At 37.5% G+C, this 17,032-nt stretch overlaps 1 protein-coding gene across 1 annotated transcript in view; it reads right to left on the bottom strand.

Moving 5' to 3' along the window:
• WDR27 (WD repeat domain 27) overlaps positions 1 to 17,032 on the bottom strand; it is a gene marked incomplete at both ends in the record, with an annotated part of 119,934 nt that overhangs the window by 53,972 nt on the left and 48,930 nt on the right. The window contains one exon of the mRNA XM_082756162.1: positions 12,229 to 12,331. Coding sequence (XP_082612288.1) covers positions 12,229 to 12,331 — 103 coding nt within the window. The remainder of the gene's footprint in view (positions 1 to 12,228; positions 12,332 to 17,032) is intronic.

Raw genomic sequence — 17,032 nt, 5'->3', positions numbered from 1 at the left:
TATCACAATACCCAGTAATGCTATGACATTTTTGGGGTGTTTGTGTCATTATAGATTCAAATTCTATTCCCCATCACTATTGTACATATGTCTGTGCCCTTTGGAACTGTGGGGACAGCAAAAACAAGACACATGTCATGTTGCTTAATACACTACAGAACTCTTAGATATAAGATTTTAAAAAGAATAGAAATGAATGAGGAAAATACTGTAGAGAATAAAATCAACTTTAAAATACAGTTGTTTGGCATCAGTGTAATTCCTCTGGACTCTGTTCACCTAATGCATGGGGAGCTAGTAAAATAGATTTATGAAATTTTTAATGTTCATATTGTGAGTGATTACTTCCCTTCACAAGCTAATTACTCTTCGATTGAAATATGTTGGAACAGCTGCACCAGTTCTTCTGCTAACAGTAAGACCAGTCTTTGACAGAGAACATGCATCAGACTGGACTATACTTCCTACTACTCCCCATCATCTCTGTTCCTTCTGACCCCGAATTGCCTTACTGCCACCTTTCTTTTCTCCTTTAAGCTACTCTCCTCCCTCTTTTTCATGGAAGTAGGCACAAGAAAAAAGTGAAGGGAATAGCAGCAAGAGTCAGGAGTACAAATCCTCTGAATCACAGGCATAATGTTTTCCAACAGGTTCTGAGCCAAAAAGAAACATGGCTTCATGTTTTAAATGAAAAGAATGTATCACAGAGAGATGGTTAGTGAAGCTGAAATTTTTCCATCATAATTCAGTGGCTTACAAAACTTTGCCAAACTTATGCAATAAAAATAAATTTTCCATTCCAGGTTCTGAGTTTTATTTGAATTTGGGGAGAAGAACATTCATTTTTAGCTAAGTCTCTATGTCCTAATTCCTCTTTTTAAATAGATGTTATAACTTTTCATTGTCTTTTTGAAGATAAATCCCATGTTTGTGAAACATAGGTATTCTAGTAATTTATGCTCTTCCACACTGTTCCTAAATCAACACTTCAGCTCTTACCTGATTTTAACTAATCGCACTTCTCAACCTACGAAGCAATCAATCTCTTGCCGCCCACCTTTCAAGAAATGCTTCTTAGTGATGAACTAGAGGTTAGGCTGGATGCAGCACTTTTCTGAATCAGTCACATTGTGTACCAAGACATACTGAGTCAGAGAAAACTAAAGACAAGCAGATACAGATGGAACATAAATGTAGCTAAGCACTGAAACATTCATTGTGATGAGAATGACTTCAACTCGGATCTTTTCTAGAGACTGCTTTCATACTGACAATCTACTACACAAAACACACACAACAGGGCTGTGAAAACAATTTTCCCACTGTATTTCAGAAAATTCTCTCCCAACAGAACTACTGTTAAACTTCTTTCTGATACTGTCTTTTTGATACATTTCTTGCCCTATAAATCTTTTTAGATGCAGTAATTCAGTAGAAAAAGTGGCAGAGTCTGTTTACATCCCAGAATAATTTATTACATTGTGGCAGCTATCATCATCTCTTCTAATAGCTGTGCTTTTAAGGAAATGAACAATTAAAATCAGAGTAATTTTGATATGTATCACAACTGAATGTCATTGAAAGGAAAATGTCACCACAAAGAGTGTATAAAAACAGCTTCTGTTTAATTAACACTAGTGACAGATATTTAAACTAGCCAGTGATAGCCTAAATCCTGAGAATCAAAGTGAACTTGTTGCAAGATTGAAAATGAATTTTTCAGTAAATTTATCATCTTCAATAGTTAAAAATATATATATTGTATTTTAATTGAAATGATATCCAGGTATTCATAAGTGGAATAACTCCAATATAAATATTCTCCTACTATAATCCACCATAACTTTAGTTTTTACTACATTTCCGAAGTCATTCAAATTGTTTTTCTATTCTATACTTACTAGATGTTTTTATTATTTTCTTCTCTATAGAGAAAAAAAGAACAGTAAGTGATGTATAAATGATAACATTACACTAGCAAAAAAAAAAAAAAAAGTTGAAAATATGAGTTCAACGATAGAGGAAGAACAAATTTTTCAGCAAACCAAATAGAAAGAAAGAGAGAAAGAAAGAGAGAAAGAAAGAGAGAAAGAGAGAAAGAGAGAAAGAGAGAAAGAGAGAAAGAGAGAGAGAGAGAGAGAGAGAGAGAGAGAGAGAGAGAGAGAGAGAGAGAGAGAGAGAGAGAGAAAGAAAGAAAGAAAGAAAGAAAGAAAGAAAGAAAGAAAGAAAGAAAGAAAGAAAGAAAGAAAGAAAGAAAGGAAGGAAGGAAGGAAGGAAGGAAGGAAGGAAGGAAGGAAGGAAGGAAGGAAGGAAGGAAGGAAGGAAGGAAGGAAGGAAGGAAGGAAGGAAGGAAGGAAGGAAGGAAGGAAGGAAGGAAGAAAAACAGTCTAGGAAGTACTCAGTAATACCCCAAGTGCATATGCGCATATAATCTGCTACAGACTTTAGCCAAAGTCAATCCCTTTTTTTAATATTAAGACCAAGTTTTTTTGTAATAAAAATACCAATTCAGTAGATACTGGTATTTCCTTTCCATTTCTGTCTAAGGGTCAGCCAAAAGTAAAAATCATTTACCTGTACCTATAGCTTCCAAACAGGTTTCCTGCACCCATAACCACATACTTACTTGTGTTTCCTTTCACTTGAAGTTTGAAGAATATTTGGAGTAGTCAGTTTTCATTAAACCCAGAGTGTGAGAGTGTATTTAGCACCTTATATGTATGTAGAGGCTTGTGTTTTCTTCTTTAAATTGCTAGCAAGAGACAGGGAAGAAGGGTGAAGGTCCCTCCTCGAGGACAAGAATTTATAACCAAATGGAAAACTACTTAATTCTATTACACTGGTAGAGAGGGTGTGCAAAATGAATCGACTATGTACCTGCAGAGTTTCACTATAAATTATTTGCTCTGTTTTCTTTTACTGTGCCTTCAAAGCAACCTTGTCCCCATCTGTTCCCACTGCACCCTAGTCTAATCCATGGTCATGTGCATTTGAGTCAAAATACTTATATGTCTACTCTCCTCCTGGGAAGGAGAAGAGGGAGAAGCAAGTCAGAAAGGGCAACACTAAAATCACAACAGAGAAAAAAAAAAAAAAAAAAAAAGTCTTTTTTAAATCGGTTCTTGCTCAGGGACCAGAAATGCAACAACACTTTCAAGAAAAATCCTTTCTAGTTGTTGTGGCTTTAAACTGGAGTACCTTCTTTATATACACATCACAAAAATAAATAAGTAAATAAATAAATAAAACTAACTAAATAAAAGACCTAGCATCTAGCATACCCAATTTGAACTTACACAAATATAGATTTTGTTCTTTAGAAATTTTGCATGAATTGGACAAAGCCATCCCTTTCCTGGGACTACTACTTCTAATATTCCAAATGAGCTCCGGAAGATGAAAGTGTTAGAGCCTCTGATGGAAAATAAATTATTTTACTTACACTTTTATGAAAGACATCTGGATTTGTTAGTAAAGCATTAGTCTCCATTTGCCTCCATCAGTGCCATCAAGCCTGGTACATAGTCCCATGCTACATGATAGAATTGTTTGGCTTGCATTCCACCATTCCCTGTTTACACTGGAGCTGCATCTCCCACTGAACCATGTATTTTTCCTAAATGTCAAGCTTAAAAAGCACCTAAACTACTTATACTAATATAAAATAACAATCAGCCTGGAGCAGACACCCAGCATGGAAAGTTTCAGCACAAAACATTCCCAGTTATAAGCAACTGAAAACAGAATTATAGTGGAAAGTGTTAGACTACCGTAACTACAGGCATCAGTGCCAACTCCACACATAATAAAACAGGTTTCACAAATATCCTAAGCACTGATTAGCACTTTTTAGTTCTGAGATATGTTATACAATGGCAGTAGGGAGAGCCTTTTCAAGGCTGTCTCCAAAATACAAATGCCCTTTGAGTGTCCCTTCCCTTTCTAATGTCACTTGAGGAGGCTGTTGTTCTGGTGGTCTCAGGAAATTGCCAACTACTATAGGATCCCAGTTTCCATCTGAGTTCCTTTCATATAACCACCAAAAGTTATAAGATTATAATTCACCAAATGCTGAAAACTAATAAGGTTCTTCATTATTAAAAATAAATATGATCAAGTTCAGATCTTTCAAAATACAGGGCACACTTTTCAAATGTATCAGTATGATGACAGTTATAGTTAACATGCTTTACATAACCTTTTTTAGTGCGGAAATTTAAACAGATCTAACCATAGCTCAGCTTTACTTCTGTAATTCTCCCTTCTTAGAAATGTCCAATTTATATTTTCCCTGATTTTAGTTTCTATTTAATTAACCAATTTCAAACCCTCATATATATGATTGTTTTTATCTGTCTGTCTGTGTTATTTATGTAGCACCAAACACTGCTGTATTTAGGTTACTCTCACTTTTATAACATATTTTGGTTTGGCAGATTTCAGAACTATTACTTGAAGACTTTGTTCTAGGAAAATTTACCTCGCCTCTAGTTACAACTAGAAACAGCACAGTTGGACCATACCCACTCTGGAAATTCTTCTTTGCTGCTAAAAATGTCTTCTGTATTAACTTTACCGATAATTCCATTCCTTGTTTGTGTACTAGTATTGACTGTTTGACAGAAATACTATGAGATTCACAAAACGCAGACACTCATTCGGGTGTTTAAGCATAACAGGGAATTTCACTAGTTTTACAATGGACTGTATTATCTTAATAAATTTGCAAGGACAATGTTATCAACTAGAAGCACAACAGGACATACGTAATACATAAAATTCTTCAGAGGTGTACACTGAGATATACATACAGAAAACACATGACTTGTGGTTATAAGTCTCTATGCATGTACTTTTAGCATCTCACTGCCATTTTTGTACATAAACAGCTATTACATATGCATGCATACCAAAATGAAACTTGGGTATTCGTATCTACTTTGACTTCCTGTTTTGCTTACATTTGAATATGGGGTATTTTCTCATAGGATAATAATAGTCATAAAAGCCAACCACACTCCAAATAGTCCAAGAAACCAAGGTTCGAGAGCAATACAAAGTTGTATTCTTCTTTGGAAAGGGATACATTTCCTCCAACAATAGCTGGCAGAGAGGTAGTCACAGCTGCTGTCATTCATACTCTGCCATGGGTTTCCTTCTGCCAGTAATGTCAGTCCTGTTTTTTCCACAGCAATTATTACTAATGCTATTTTCTCCAGATGCTTTCTTTTAAAGCCTATCTGAGTTAAACAATATGGACATATAAAATATAACTTGAGCAAAATATAATTAGGATGCCAATGACACTGAAACCCAAAATACCTCAGATAGTCCCTGCCGCTGCTTCATATAATACATTCTGTTCTGCAAGCCCTCTGGTACATAGCATAGACTGACACAATAAGTACTAATACAACATTGCTATCAGACATTTCTAAAAGTAATTTTCCATTATTTCCAGAAAATATCATAATTTTTTTCCAAAGCCAGTACTAAAGTCAATACTATAGCATACTCTACTGATCAAAGATACCTAACTTAAAATATCACTGACACCATACATTTATCACTCTCAAGAGATAATAATATAAACATATAGAATAATACAACTTCTGAACTATTAGAATCATAGAATCATTTAGGTTGGAAAAGGCCTCTAAGATCATCTAGTCCAACCTTTAACCTAGCACTGCCAAGTCCACTGTTAAACCATGTCACTAAGCTCTACACCTACATGTTTTTTTTTGAAGACCTCCAGAGATGATGACACAACTACTTCCCTAGGCAGCTGGTTCCAATGATTCACAACCCTTTCAGTGAAGAAGTTTTTCCTAACATACAACTTAAACCTTCCCTGGCACACCTTAAGGCCATTTCCTCATCTTATCACTTGATGCTTGGGAGAAGAGAATGATCCCCACCTCACTATAGCCTCCTTTAACGTAATTGTAGAGTGCAGTAAGGTCTCCTCTGAGTCTCCTTTTCTCTAGGCTAAACAACCCCAGATCCTTCAGCCTCTCCTCATAATAATTGCCTATTATTAAAAAGCTAGATTAGTGAGAAACAAAGAAAAGAAACCAAAACCACCTTAGCCCTACCCACTCTCTTCCGCTTCCTACCCCTGAATGGCACAAAGGAACTGGTGAATTGGGGCTGTAGTCAGTCCCCAATGCTTTGTCTCTGCCACTCCTTCATGGTCACTCTCTGCCCCTGCTCCACGTGGGCTCCCTCCCATGGGATGCCGTCTTTTCCAAACTGAAGGAAGGCTTCTGCAGCGGCTTCCCACAGGCAGCAGCTCTTCAAGAACTGCTCCAAATATGGGTCCATACCACAGGGTCCATCCGTCAGGGGCAAACTGCTCCAGCACAGGTCCCCCGTGGGTGGCAGCTCCCCCCAGACCTGCTCCTGTGTGGGCTCCTCTCCACGGGCTGCAGCTCCAGCCCAGAATCTCCTCCAGCAGGAGTCCTCCACAGGCCACAGCCTCCTTCAGGGCAGATCCACCTGCTCCACCATGGTCTCCTCAATGGGCTGCAGCATGGAAATTCTCTCCACCGTTTTACACCATGGACTGCACAGGCAGACAACCTGCTTCAACAAAGTCCTCTCCAGAGGCTGCAGGGGAACTTCTGCTCTGGCACCTGAGGCACCTCCTGCCCTCCTTCTTCACTGACCTTGGTGCCTGCAAGGCTGATTCTCACCCTCTCTCTACCAACAGTTTTTGTTGTTGTTGTTTTCTTCTTTCTTTCTTTAATATGCTCTCACAGAGGCAAAAACAACATCGCTTATTGGCTCAGCTCTGGCCAGCAGTGGGTCCTTTATCTAACATGGGGCAGGTTTCTGGATTCTTCTCGCAAAAGCCACCCCTATGGCCCCCCACTACCAAAACCTTGCCATGTAAACCTGCTACACTCACAAGACTTGTTCTCTAGACCTTGTACCAGCTTTGTTGCCTGTCTTTGGACACGCACCAGTACTGAGCCCTGGGGGACACCACTAGTGAGTGGCCTCCAGCTGGATTTAACTCCATTCACCACAACTCTATGGGCCCAACCACCTATCCAGTTTTTAACCAAAAGCAGCATACACTCATACAAGCCTTGAACAGCCAGCTTCTTCAGGAGAATGCTATGGGAAACAGTGTCAAAACCCTTAGTAAAGCCTAGGTCGACCACATCCACAGCCTTTCCCTCATCCACCGAGCGCATCACCTTGTGGCAGGCAAGTTTTTCAAGCAGGACCCGCCTTTGATAAAACCATGCTGACTGGACCTGATCACCTGGTTGCCTTGTAGGTGCCACGTGATGGCACTCGAGATAATCTGTTCCATTGGCTTCCCTGGCACAGAGGTCAGTGACAGGCCTGTAGCTTCCTGGATCCCCCTTCCAGCCCTTCTTATAGATGGGTGTCACCAGTTGACTGGGACCTCCCTGAATTGCCAGGACTGCTGATAAACGATGACCCTTAGGTGAATCCCATCTGGTCCCATACACTTGCTTACATCTAAGTGGTTTACCAGGTTACTAACCATTTCTTCATGGATTATGGGAACCTTGTTCAGCTCTCTCTCCCTGTCTACCAGTTCAGGGAACTGGGTACCTAGAACTGGTCTTGCTGCTAAAGACTGAGGCAAAGAAGGCATTAAGCACCTCAAACTTTTCCTCATCTCTTGTCACTATGTTTCCCCCCACATCCAACTTCTTGTTTATGTATTTATAAAAACATGTTCTATTGTCTTTAACAGCAGTAGCCAGATATAGCTCCAGTTGGGCTTAGCCCTTCTAATTTTCTCCCAGCACAGCCTCACATCTTTGTAGGCCTCCTGAGTGGCCTGCCACTTCTTACAAAGGTTATAAACCCTCTTTTTTTTTCCTGATCTCATAATAGCTCTTTGTTCAGCCAGGCCAGTTTTCTTCTGCCTGTTCTATTAGGATGTCCTATTTCCACTATATATGTACATCTATAGCAGAAAGCCTCTCTCATCACAAAGTGATTTGCTAAAGCTCATACAGGGTGTTTCAAACATTGAAATTGTTTTCTTTTCATAAAATTTTGTGTTTTTTGTTTTTGTATGTTTTTAAGGAACAGTATTTGAAACTTTGCTGAAGCAAAAAGGTGTTTCTCTACAATGAATAAAACATCAAAATGTCAGGATACTGTGAGATGTCCAATAAAAGGAATTCATGCACTAAGGAAAGTGGGGGGGGGGGGGAATAAATTATTTCAAATAATAAAGCTCCTTTCATTACGGTTACTCAAAGCCAAAATATATCCGACCAAGGAAAGCAGATGATGAGTTTAACAGAAAGCAGCATTGCATTTTTAATACATTTAAGAATGGCAAAATAAATATTTTTAAAGCTACACATATTGATATAATTACAGACAAAAATTAAGAATTCTGATATGTACTGCAATTTATTTGTTTTTTAAATCCTTAACGAGGAATTTACTAGTTTAATCCAATATGGAAAGTTGTAAAGAGATTCTGATCTCTGATTTTAAATGGTCAATTTTATGGCTAAATAAATATCTGGTAATAAAACATTAAAGAATATTGCTCAGTAGGTCTGAAATTCTGTGTGGAATAACAACCTCTGTAACTATTTAGAACTGTCAACTACAAACAAGTTCTACTGTTTATGTTATGCCAGATGTAGAATACAACCTAGTCAGCAAGTACAACTATGTCCAGGTTTGCAACAAGCAACCATTCACAGGCTTGCAGAATGCTGCGGATATGCCCCCATGACCAATCTCTGTATCCAGCATCATTTGTATAATGGGAATCCACTGTAAAACCAATTTTTGCACAAATGTAAACATTTAGGAATTCTGCAAGTGGTTAGTATTGATGTATAAGCATGAAATCAATGTATCCTGTCTCCTACTCTCTCTAGCTTTGCTGCTTTCACATTTTGGAGAAAATCAACTTAATCCTGGATTTGGAAAATGTTTCGAAGGCATTGCTATAGGCAAAATCCTATACTTTAACCAAGAGAATAAATAAAATGGAAGACCCCTGCATATACAAATACAATACCCCTGCATTTTTGTTACTGAGGTAGCCACCTCTTATACCAAAAAAACTCTAGGTTTTCAATATAAACCAGTCAGCGTGAACTGTGAGCCCAATCTTTTAGACTTGACATGGACATAGAATTTTATGCTAGCAAATTGCATTTCAACACTGGGGCCAAAACATGCCCCTTAAAATCTACAGTTCAAAGAGAGCAAACATGAATCTGAAAACAATTAAAGACCCAAATCTCTATTTCTGCATTCCCTACTTCATTTCTGGAAACTTGGACTTTATTCAGAGAGCCTCAAGGTCTTCAAAGACAAAAATGAAGAACCTAATTAGACATGAAGTAAAACAGTTAACTAGAACTACATGGAGCACAGGAAAAGGATTAGCTATTTCTATTTTAAAAATCATTATTTCATACTCTCCAGATATTTTTATCCTTTCAGAATAAGATTTCTTTGGTCAGAAAATATTTAGGTAAACATATTTCTACAGAGCCCAGGAAAATGGAAATCTCAGCCCAACTGGAATATTTGTCTAACATCCTTAGCATTATTGCTTGATAGTTAGAAACCTCAAACTGTCCACCTGAAAAATGGCCAGAAATCATGTCAAAAAAGTAAACCTGCCTCATTTATAGACTTAGGCTATTTAAGATGGAGAGAGGAACTGATATAAGAAACACTAACTTTCTAGGTTTTCTAATCACTATAAATTATGGAAAGGATAACCACAGTTCAAAACCATGATACTGTGGATACCTGCCTTGATCAGACTGCCACTTCCTACATAGTTCTTGATAAAGGTTCAAGTAGTGGAAGTAGGCAGGTAGGGGAACACTTTCAAGCCAGGATTTACGATATGTACAGCTTTCATACTAACAGCCACAAAAGCAGTTCCTACGAAAACAAGGGGTTACTTCAGCCAAACAGAAGCTATACCAAGCTGTTGTAGTATAAAATAAGCTGTATACTTCATAAGTAGAGTAAAAGGCAGGCAGAATTTGCAGCCCTTTGTTTATAACATCATATTTTAGTTTTCTGATTCTGTGCCCTGTAAGAATATGGTTTTGATTTTGCTGTTAATCAATGCAGCCAGCACATATTCTTCTCTGTCAAACACGTTACATATTGTGAAATATAAAAGGCAGTTCAAGATTAATGTCTCTCAATTATATTCTATTTCTGCCCCTTCTGGCTTTAAAATCAATCATATTTGTTAACCATGGGGTGCAAGTAACACATTTGATAAATCAAATGCCAAGATGATTGAGACACAGTTACTGGTCAGTGGAAAGTTGCAAGATAACCAAATAACCTTTTATCCACACTGATGCATTTTTATGCAGTTTTTTTGAATTTCAATGGACATTCACTTATATAATTCACATTCCTCCATTTTTATGTAACTTTTACCAATTCCCATGGACGTTCATTCATTGAATATAATCTGCAAAAATATCAGGCTTCCTGATAATCTAACACTGTTACAGTTGCACACCAGTCTGTCTCTCAGGATGTTATTAGTTTAACAATATGAATGGCCGATTCAGTGCCATGCTCAATTCTATTTTTCAAAGGAAACACAAAAGTATATCCAGTGTCAATGTTTCAAAGAGAAGTCTTCTAACAATGCCCCAGATCTGTATTTTGTCCTAACAGTAGGGTTGTAGCAAGGTTTCTGCAAGTTTCTCAGACTCTGAAACTTGACTCAGTTTTCCTAAGGGGGCAACAAGAACAATGAAAGATCTCCACAGACATGTGATACAAATTATGCAAAATTCCAACCCAAGAGCCACACTAAAAAGTATTGACTGGCACTGTGCCCACCAGGGACTATATGCCAACTGGAGCAGGACGCAGTCCAGCTATTCAGCTTCCTCCGATGAGCAACCATGTGCCAAAAATTTGGACTACTGGCAAAACCATGCTCTATGCCTCTCTCTTCTGTCAATGTAATTGCAAACAAAAACTTTAACACAAAAGAGAAAAGGCCTTACAACTGCACCTCTTTTTATACCGTTCATCAATGACCTTAATTAGAATCTCAACTAAATATATTTATACCTTGTATGTCATAAGCTGGGATCAATATTAGGTACATTTTGTTTAACAGACAACACAAGAAACTTTTATACTGTATCACAAACTACATTTTCAAATACAAATTACCAGAAACTTGAAGAATATTTTTTATCATGGGAATGACAAGAATACATTAGCTACTGCCAAACCTCCAGCAATCTGCCAATAACATCTCTAACCTTCACACATGATTGGAGCCAGTATTTCAAAACTGGCCATAACAGTAAATTCCTTTTGCTCTGAATTTGAAGCTGACCAGAAACCCTGTGTCATAGTCCTAATGAGTCACCTAGAAAGACCTAGAAGAAAGTTAAACAGTTTTTGTAACCAACTGTTTTGGAAGGATGCGTTTATAAGTAACCCAGCCCCATGCAGTGAGAGCAGCCCAATTTCAAAGGCCTGTACGACAAGCTTGCAAGCATCTATCTCTTAGAAAACACCAAGGAAAACATTGTGCCAACAATGCAGGACTTACTGAGTTAAAATTAGGTACATACTCAAAAAGGTAGCAATACACTTTTAATCAAGACTCTTTGCTAAGTGTAGATAATTTAAATACAGTTGACAGGGAGTGAGATCTTGTCTTGGGAGGACATGCATTCCAAGTCACCGTAAATTTTAATAAGTTATAAATACATTTGGATGCCTTTTCACTTTGTAGCATGACTGGATCATACAAAACCAGTAATGAAAGCTTCATCACTCTGTATTTGGTAGATTAAGTAAATTAACATGTAGTGGTTGCATAGTTCCTAGCGGGCAGATAATATACACAATACACATGCTACATAAAGTTGTGCTACAGGGGATACCATTCTCATCATCTTTGATGGCATGTGGCAATTCAGTTAAACACTATGAAAACTTTGAGAAATAAGGTCTTAACAAGTTACTAAAATTGGTAAACTTTTGTTGCTTGGGGATTTACCAAAACCAGGCAAAACAAAGAAACTATAGAATAGGAATCAGATGTGGCTGCTACATAGTAATTAGGTATATGATAGTATAATACTTTGCACATTAAGCTGAATCCTAGGAACATGCATGAAGGGACTAAGTTAAGTACAATACAAGCAGCTCCTACAGTTTTGAAGAAAAATAAATAAAAACATTACTTACACACTTGTCCTCTGATCCACTGGCTATAAATCGCCCACAAGGAGATATTGCAATTCCACATGGGTAGCAGCGGCTACTGTGCCCTTCAAATCGACGTTCACACCTTTAGAAGAGTTTCAGGAAGTCTTATTAATAGCAAAAACAACCTAGCTCTTTTACTACCATTTTCTTGAAATTCTGCTGAAGCCTTATTCATTTTCCTCAGTCTACAAACATAATTAAGGCAAATTCACAAATCAAGTTATAAATAACTCTGTCCCAAAGTGTTGTGAAAACTGGAAATAAAATGAACACACAATACTACAGGGCAATGCTAAACTCATATTTCGGCCTTGTTCTGTTTACAAAGGTAGAGATATCACTAGATAGTCTAGAAATGAGGAGCTGTGAAGCATGCTGTCAAACTACCCACAGTTAGCTATCTCAGCAGGGAAAACCAAAACAACCCTGCTTTAAGGGGAGGGTGTTGTGAAAGCCAGTGTGCACTGGGAAGCTTTATAAATCTCCCTCAGGACATTTCTATGAAATCAAGATGCAGCATGTTGAAACATAATGTAAATAATTATTGCTTGCTTTTCTTATACTTTTTTTTTTTTTTTTTAAGATTTTCTTAAATCTGGATACTTAATCTGCGTTGCTATTTGCATTCCTACTCCACGCACTCATTTACTGAATATAGTAAAATCAAAAATGGCAGTATACAAATGACATTCCAAAGTCATAAATCTATCTACAGTACAACTGTAGATAGCTTCTTACTTATCTTTGTTAGTTCAGTCTAAAGGAAGGAATACATTTAAATTTAACATAAGGAATTAGCTTCTTACTTTTAATGTTAATACTGCAAAGCAGCATAACTAGCAATGTGGAGTAAGTTTTGATAGCTGAGCACACTTGGGCCACTTAAAAATATATTTTTCAAGTGAGATGAAGACTACTATCCATTTAAAAAAAAAAATCCTCAGTTGTAAAGAACTGTGATAGTTTTGTAGTCACAACAAAACTATGGAAAAAAGTCTGATTTAGAGTTGTTTTAATGTTAAAAGTAATTTACATGTACAACTTGGAGCTTCAATCCCTTTCAGAATGATTATCTGTAAATGTGTGCCTCATTTCAAATGTTAATTTTTATACCCACAAGAAAGTGTCGTTTCAGAACACATAATAATCTGCATTTTTCTTTTGCCTTTATTATGAATGTTATCACATTGCCTTTCTCCTTACAAAACAAAAGCTTTGCCATTATACAGCTGTCATACGTTCTTCTTTTCATGTATGCTAAGTCCAGGAACCAATTTGAAAGAGTAAAAACTCCTGCCAACACCTGTGATATGCACTTTTCCCTGGCCAGTGAAATCACAGACACTGTGTTAATTCAATTGACTGAACTTGCGTGCAGAAATGTCTAAATTTTTATACCACATTGCTCTTTTTTACACACACATGTATGTCTGAATGCCAAGTTGATCTTGCTCACCCAGGTGAAACAGGCATACTTAAACAAAAACATCACTCTGAGACTGATCCAATGGCTATCACTTAGCAAACCATAAAAAGGACAATTTTGAATGCATGTAAATGCATCATTTTATGGAGCCTAACTCTCAGCGCATATTTGGCTGAACCTCTGTCTAACAAAACTACTGATTTCAATGGACATTTTGAGTATAGAGTAACCAGACTTTTAACTTCAGGCAAATTCTACCATAATAATCCTGTAAACAATCCAGTTTAAGAGAACACTGCAGGTTGGTTTTTTTTTGTTTTTGTTTGTTTGTTTGTTTTTGTTTTTGTTTTTAAAAAAAAAGGTAAATTATAGAGACAGTCAATTACTATGACTAATATATAAAAACATTCTTCTGCTGCAGTTTCCACCATAGGTGTTGGGTCGATGTCCATGGACTTCCAGTAACTAATCAATGAATAACCTGCCTCTACTCAAGTTTCCTGTTGTCAGCAAAGGACAGCAGCAATTGTTTCAGTCTCCTCTCAAACACAGCATTCTAGCACATATAAATCCAAAGATTATGTAATGGAAGACAAGTCACAGAATACATACATAAATTACACTTTCAAAGAGGCAAATAATATTCATATATTCTCTGTCACTCCTGAATATGCCTTTGGAATCACCATTCTTTTTTTAAGTAGACCACTAGCCATGAAGACTAGCTCCTAGTGTTTAAGCCCTCATTCTCAGGGCCTGTAAATGCTAACTTCCCTAACAAACTGTCTCTTTCTCACAGGAAAGTCTCCTAGTAAATCAGTGACAACAACTTCTTTGCAAGAGAATTTGACTCCTTTGCAGCTATGACTAATAACTCAACTACTCTACCTACAAATGGATGCTTAAGAACTTACACAATTACAAGGCTTCCACGGATCTTTTCTATGCTACACCACAGCAATGTAAAACAAAGGCTGAGTCATAGGGCAGTACCACTTGCCACCTTGCTAGTACAGCCACAGTAATAACTAACATCCTGGATTCCACTTTTTTAGTTGTTTTCCTACTCAGAATCGCCATTATAATCAGGATGTATTACTATCCTGCTCCCTCAAAATCCTGCTCTAAAACATTTCCAAAAAAAACTGATTCTAGTTAAATTTTCCACAGAATCTAGCAGAAACTGTGATATAATGTCTATTAACTCCACATATCCCCAGGTACCACAGTGATGAAAAGAAGTGAAAAGAAATCTTAGAATAAATTGATATAATGCATATAATTTTAGCTTATTCTATGAGTTCTTTTATTTCAGCTTTTTTTTTTTTTTTCCCTCCATTTTGTTAAGTAGCAACAGGTGGTGATCAAACTTATTTTGGATATTGCAGGTTTTCCCTGGCCAGCTGGCATGCTGTCCAGCCTCCTAAGAATAAATCTTTGGTCAGAACTTTTCAGGAGTTACCATGGCAAACATCTGGTAATTGCAAGGGACAGCAAACAGCCAAGTTTTCCCTATGTTTTCCAATGTACAGCTTTTAGTCTAATTTCCAAAATATGTATCTTTTTATGTCACAAACAACTTGTAGAATATTATGGGGAAAAAAATGTAACATGGTGTTTCTGTCTTTGTAAGAGAATGATACCAGAATAAGACACATCTTTATAAATCAGGGAATATCGTCACGAATGAGTATTTAATTCTTCTCGCTGCATTCAAAATTGACAGCAGACCAAAGTTTTCTTCTTTTTTAACCACCTTGCCTTTTACTTTATCACTTCGTCCCAGTGCTCTGGTATTTGTTCAGAGACCTTTCAATACAAGCAGATCAATCCATTGAGACTATGAAAATCTAAGTATAACTTGACAGAAGTAGTAGCTACCTCAGATGTTCTGTACATGTGGGTTTCATTTAAAACACACACTGAACCCTTCACAAAGGAGCTCGGGATGCTTTCACCAACAGAATCCAGCAGGGACCACACACTCCCCATCCTGTATATTTTGATGTATCCCCAATCTCAAACTTGGAGGAACTCCAAACACTGCTTATCCATTTCTCCTTTGTTATCCTCAGGTAACAAGATAACTCAAATCTCTGGGAGAAAAAGAAAAAAAGATGAAAAATTATGGGATCCTCAGGTTGAGCAGAGACCAAGAAGTAATCAAATTCTGGGTATGTATATACATATATCTTGCTCAGGATGACATCAAGCAGTTAGTTCACAGTAAAGATAGAAACTGAAGTCTCTGAAAATTGAAGGTAACTCATTCAAACTGCATGTCTGACCCTAATGCTCTCAAAGTGTAACTGTTAGAAAATGTATGAGATGAGTTCCATGTGGCTGCAGGAATTCTACTAAAGTACGTTGCCAGGGGAGCTTATGATCTAGTTGCACAAGATCACAATACGAGCTGGAGATACTACCTTAATGTCAAAAGCTGTCTTGTATAAAGAATTGGCAAATCTTTTCAGAGGCTGAAAGAGGGTGAAACTGATTTTTATCTCGGATCTTCCTTCAAAGCATTATCATGAATTTGAGTAATTCGCAGAAGAAATTCAGTATTTCCAAACAATCCAATATTCTTCCAAAGTCTTCACTGTGGTCCAATAAGCATACACTGCTTTTTTTTCCAGAAAGAGATGAGGAATGGCTGTTTCAGCAGCAAACACAGAGCAGCTGAATTTCTATTCCTCAACTCCTCAGAGTGAGCCAGAGACATGTTGCTGCTGCCACCAAAGGTGATACTGGCTGGGGGCTCCTCATAACATCTTACCCCTGACAATCTCAGTAGCAGAAAAGGTAATTTAGCAGCTCTCACATCTGCCTCCCCAAACATAACACAGTAGCAGCCCAGTCCTCTAAAAAGACCAAAAATATATATTAAATGGCAATAATATGGAGCTATGGTATTTTTTCCCAGCTCTTCCCACCTCTGCATATAAAACAAGCACATCTGACAGAACATCACCACTGTCCCACTCCTCCCTTGCAATTTAATTCCCGGTTTTAACTGCCCTTTTCCATCTTGTTTTCTTATTACATATCACAACAGCTGTCCCAGCAAATTCTTCATCTCTGTATCTCTGTAATAAGTAGAGAACAGCAAGTGCTAGCTTCACAGAAGCGCAGAATTGTTGATGCTGGACAGGACCTCCAGAGGTCACCAGGTCCAAGCCCCTGCTCAAGCAGGATCATCTAGAGACAGTTGTTCAGGAACATGCTCAGATGGCCTTTGAGTATCTCCAAAGACAGAGACTCTACAGGCTTTCTGGGCAACTTGTGACAGTGATCAGTCACCTGTACAGTAGAAAAAAAAAAAAAAAAAAAAAGTTTTTAGAGGGAACATTCTGTGTT

Source organism: Aythya marila (assembly GCF_965140915.1).
Source record: "Aythya marila genome assembly, chromosome: 3".
Classification (NCBI taxonomy): domain Eukaryota; kingdom Metazoa; phylum Chordata; class Aves; order Anseriformes; family Anatidae; genus Aythya; species Aythya marila.
Note: the sequence above shows the minus strand (reverse complement) of the source record. Positions and strands in the feature narration are given on the sequence as shown.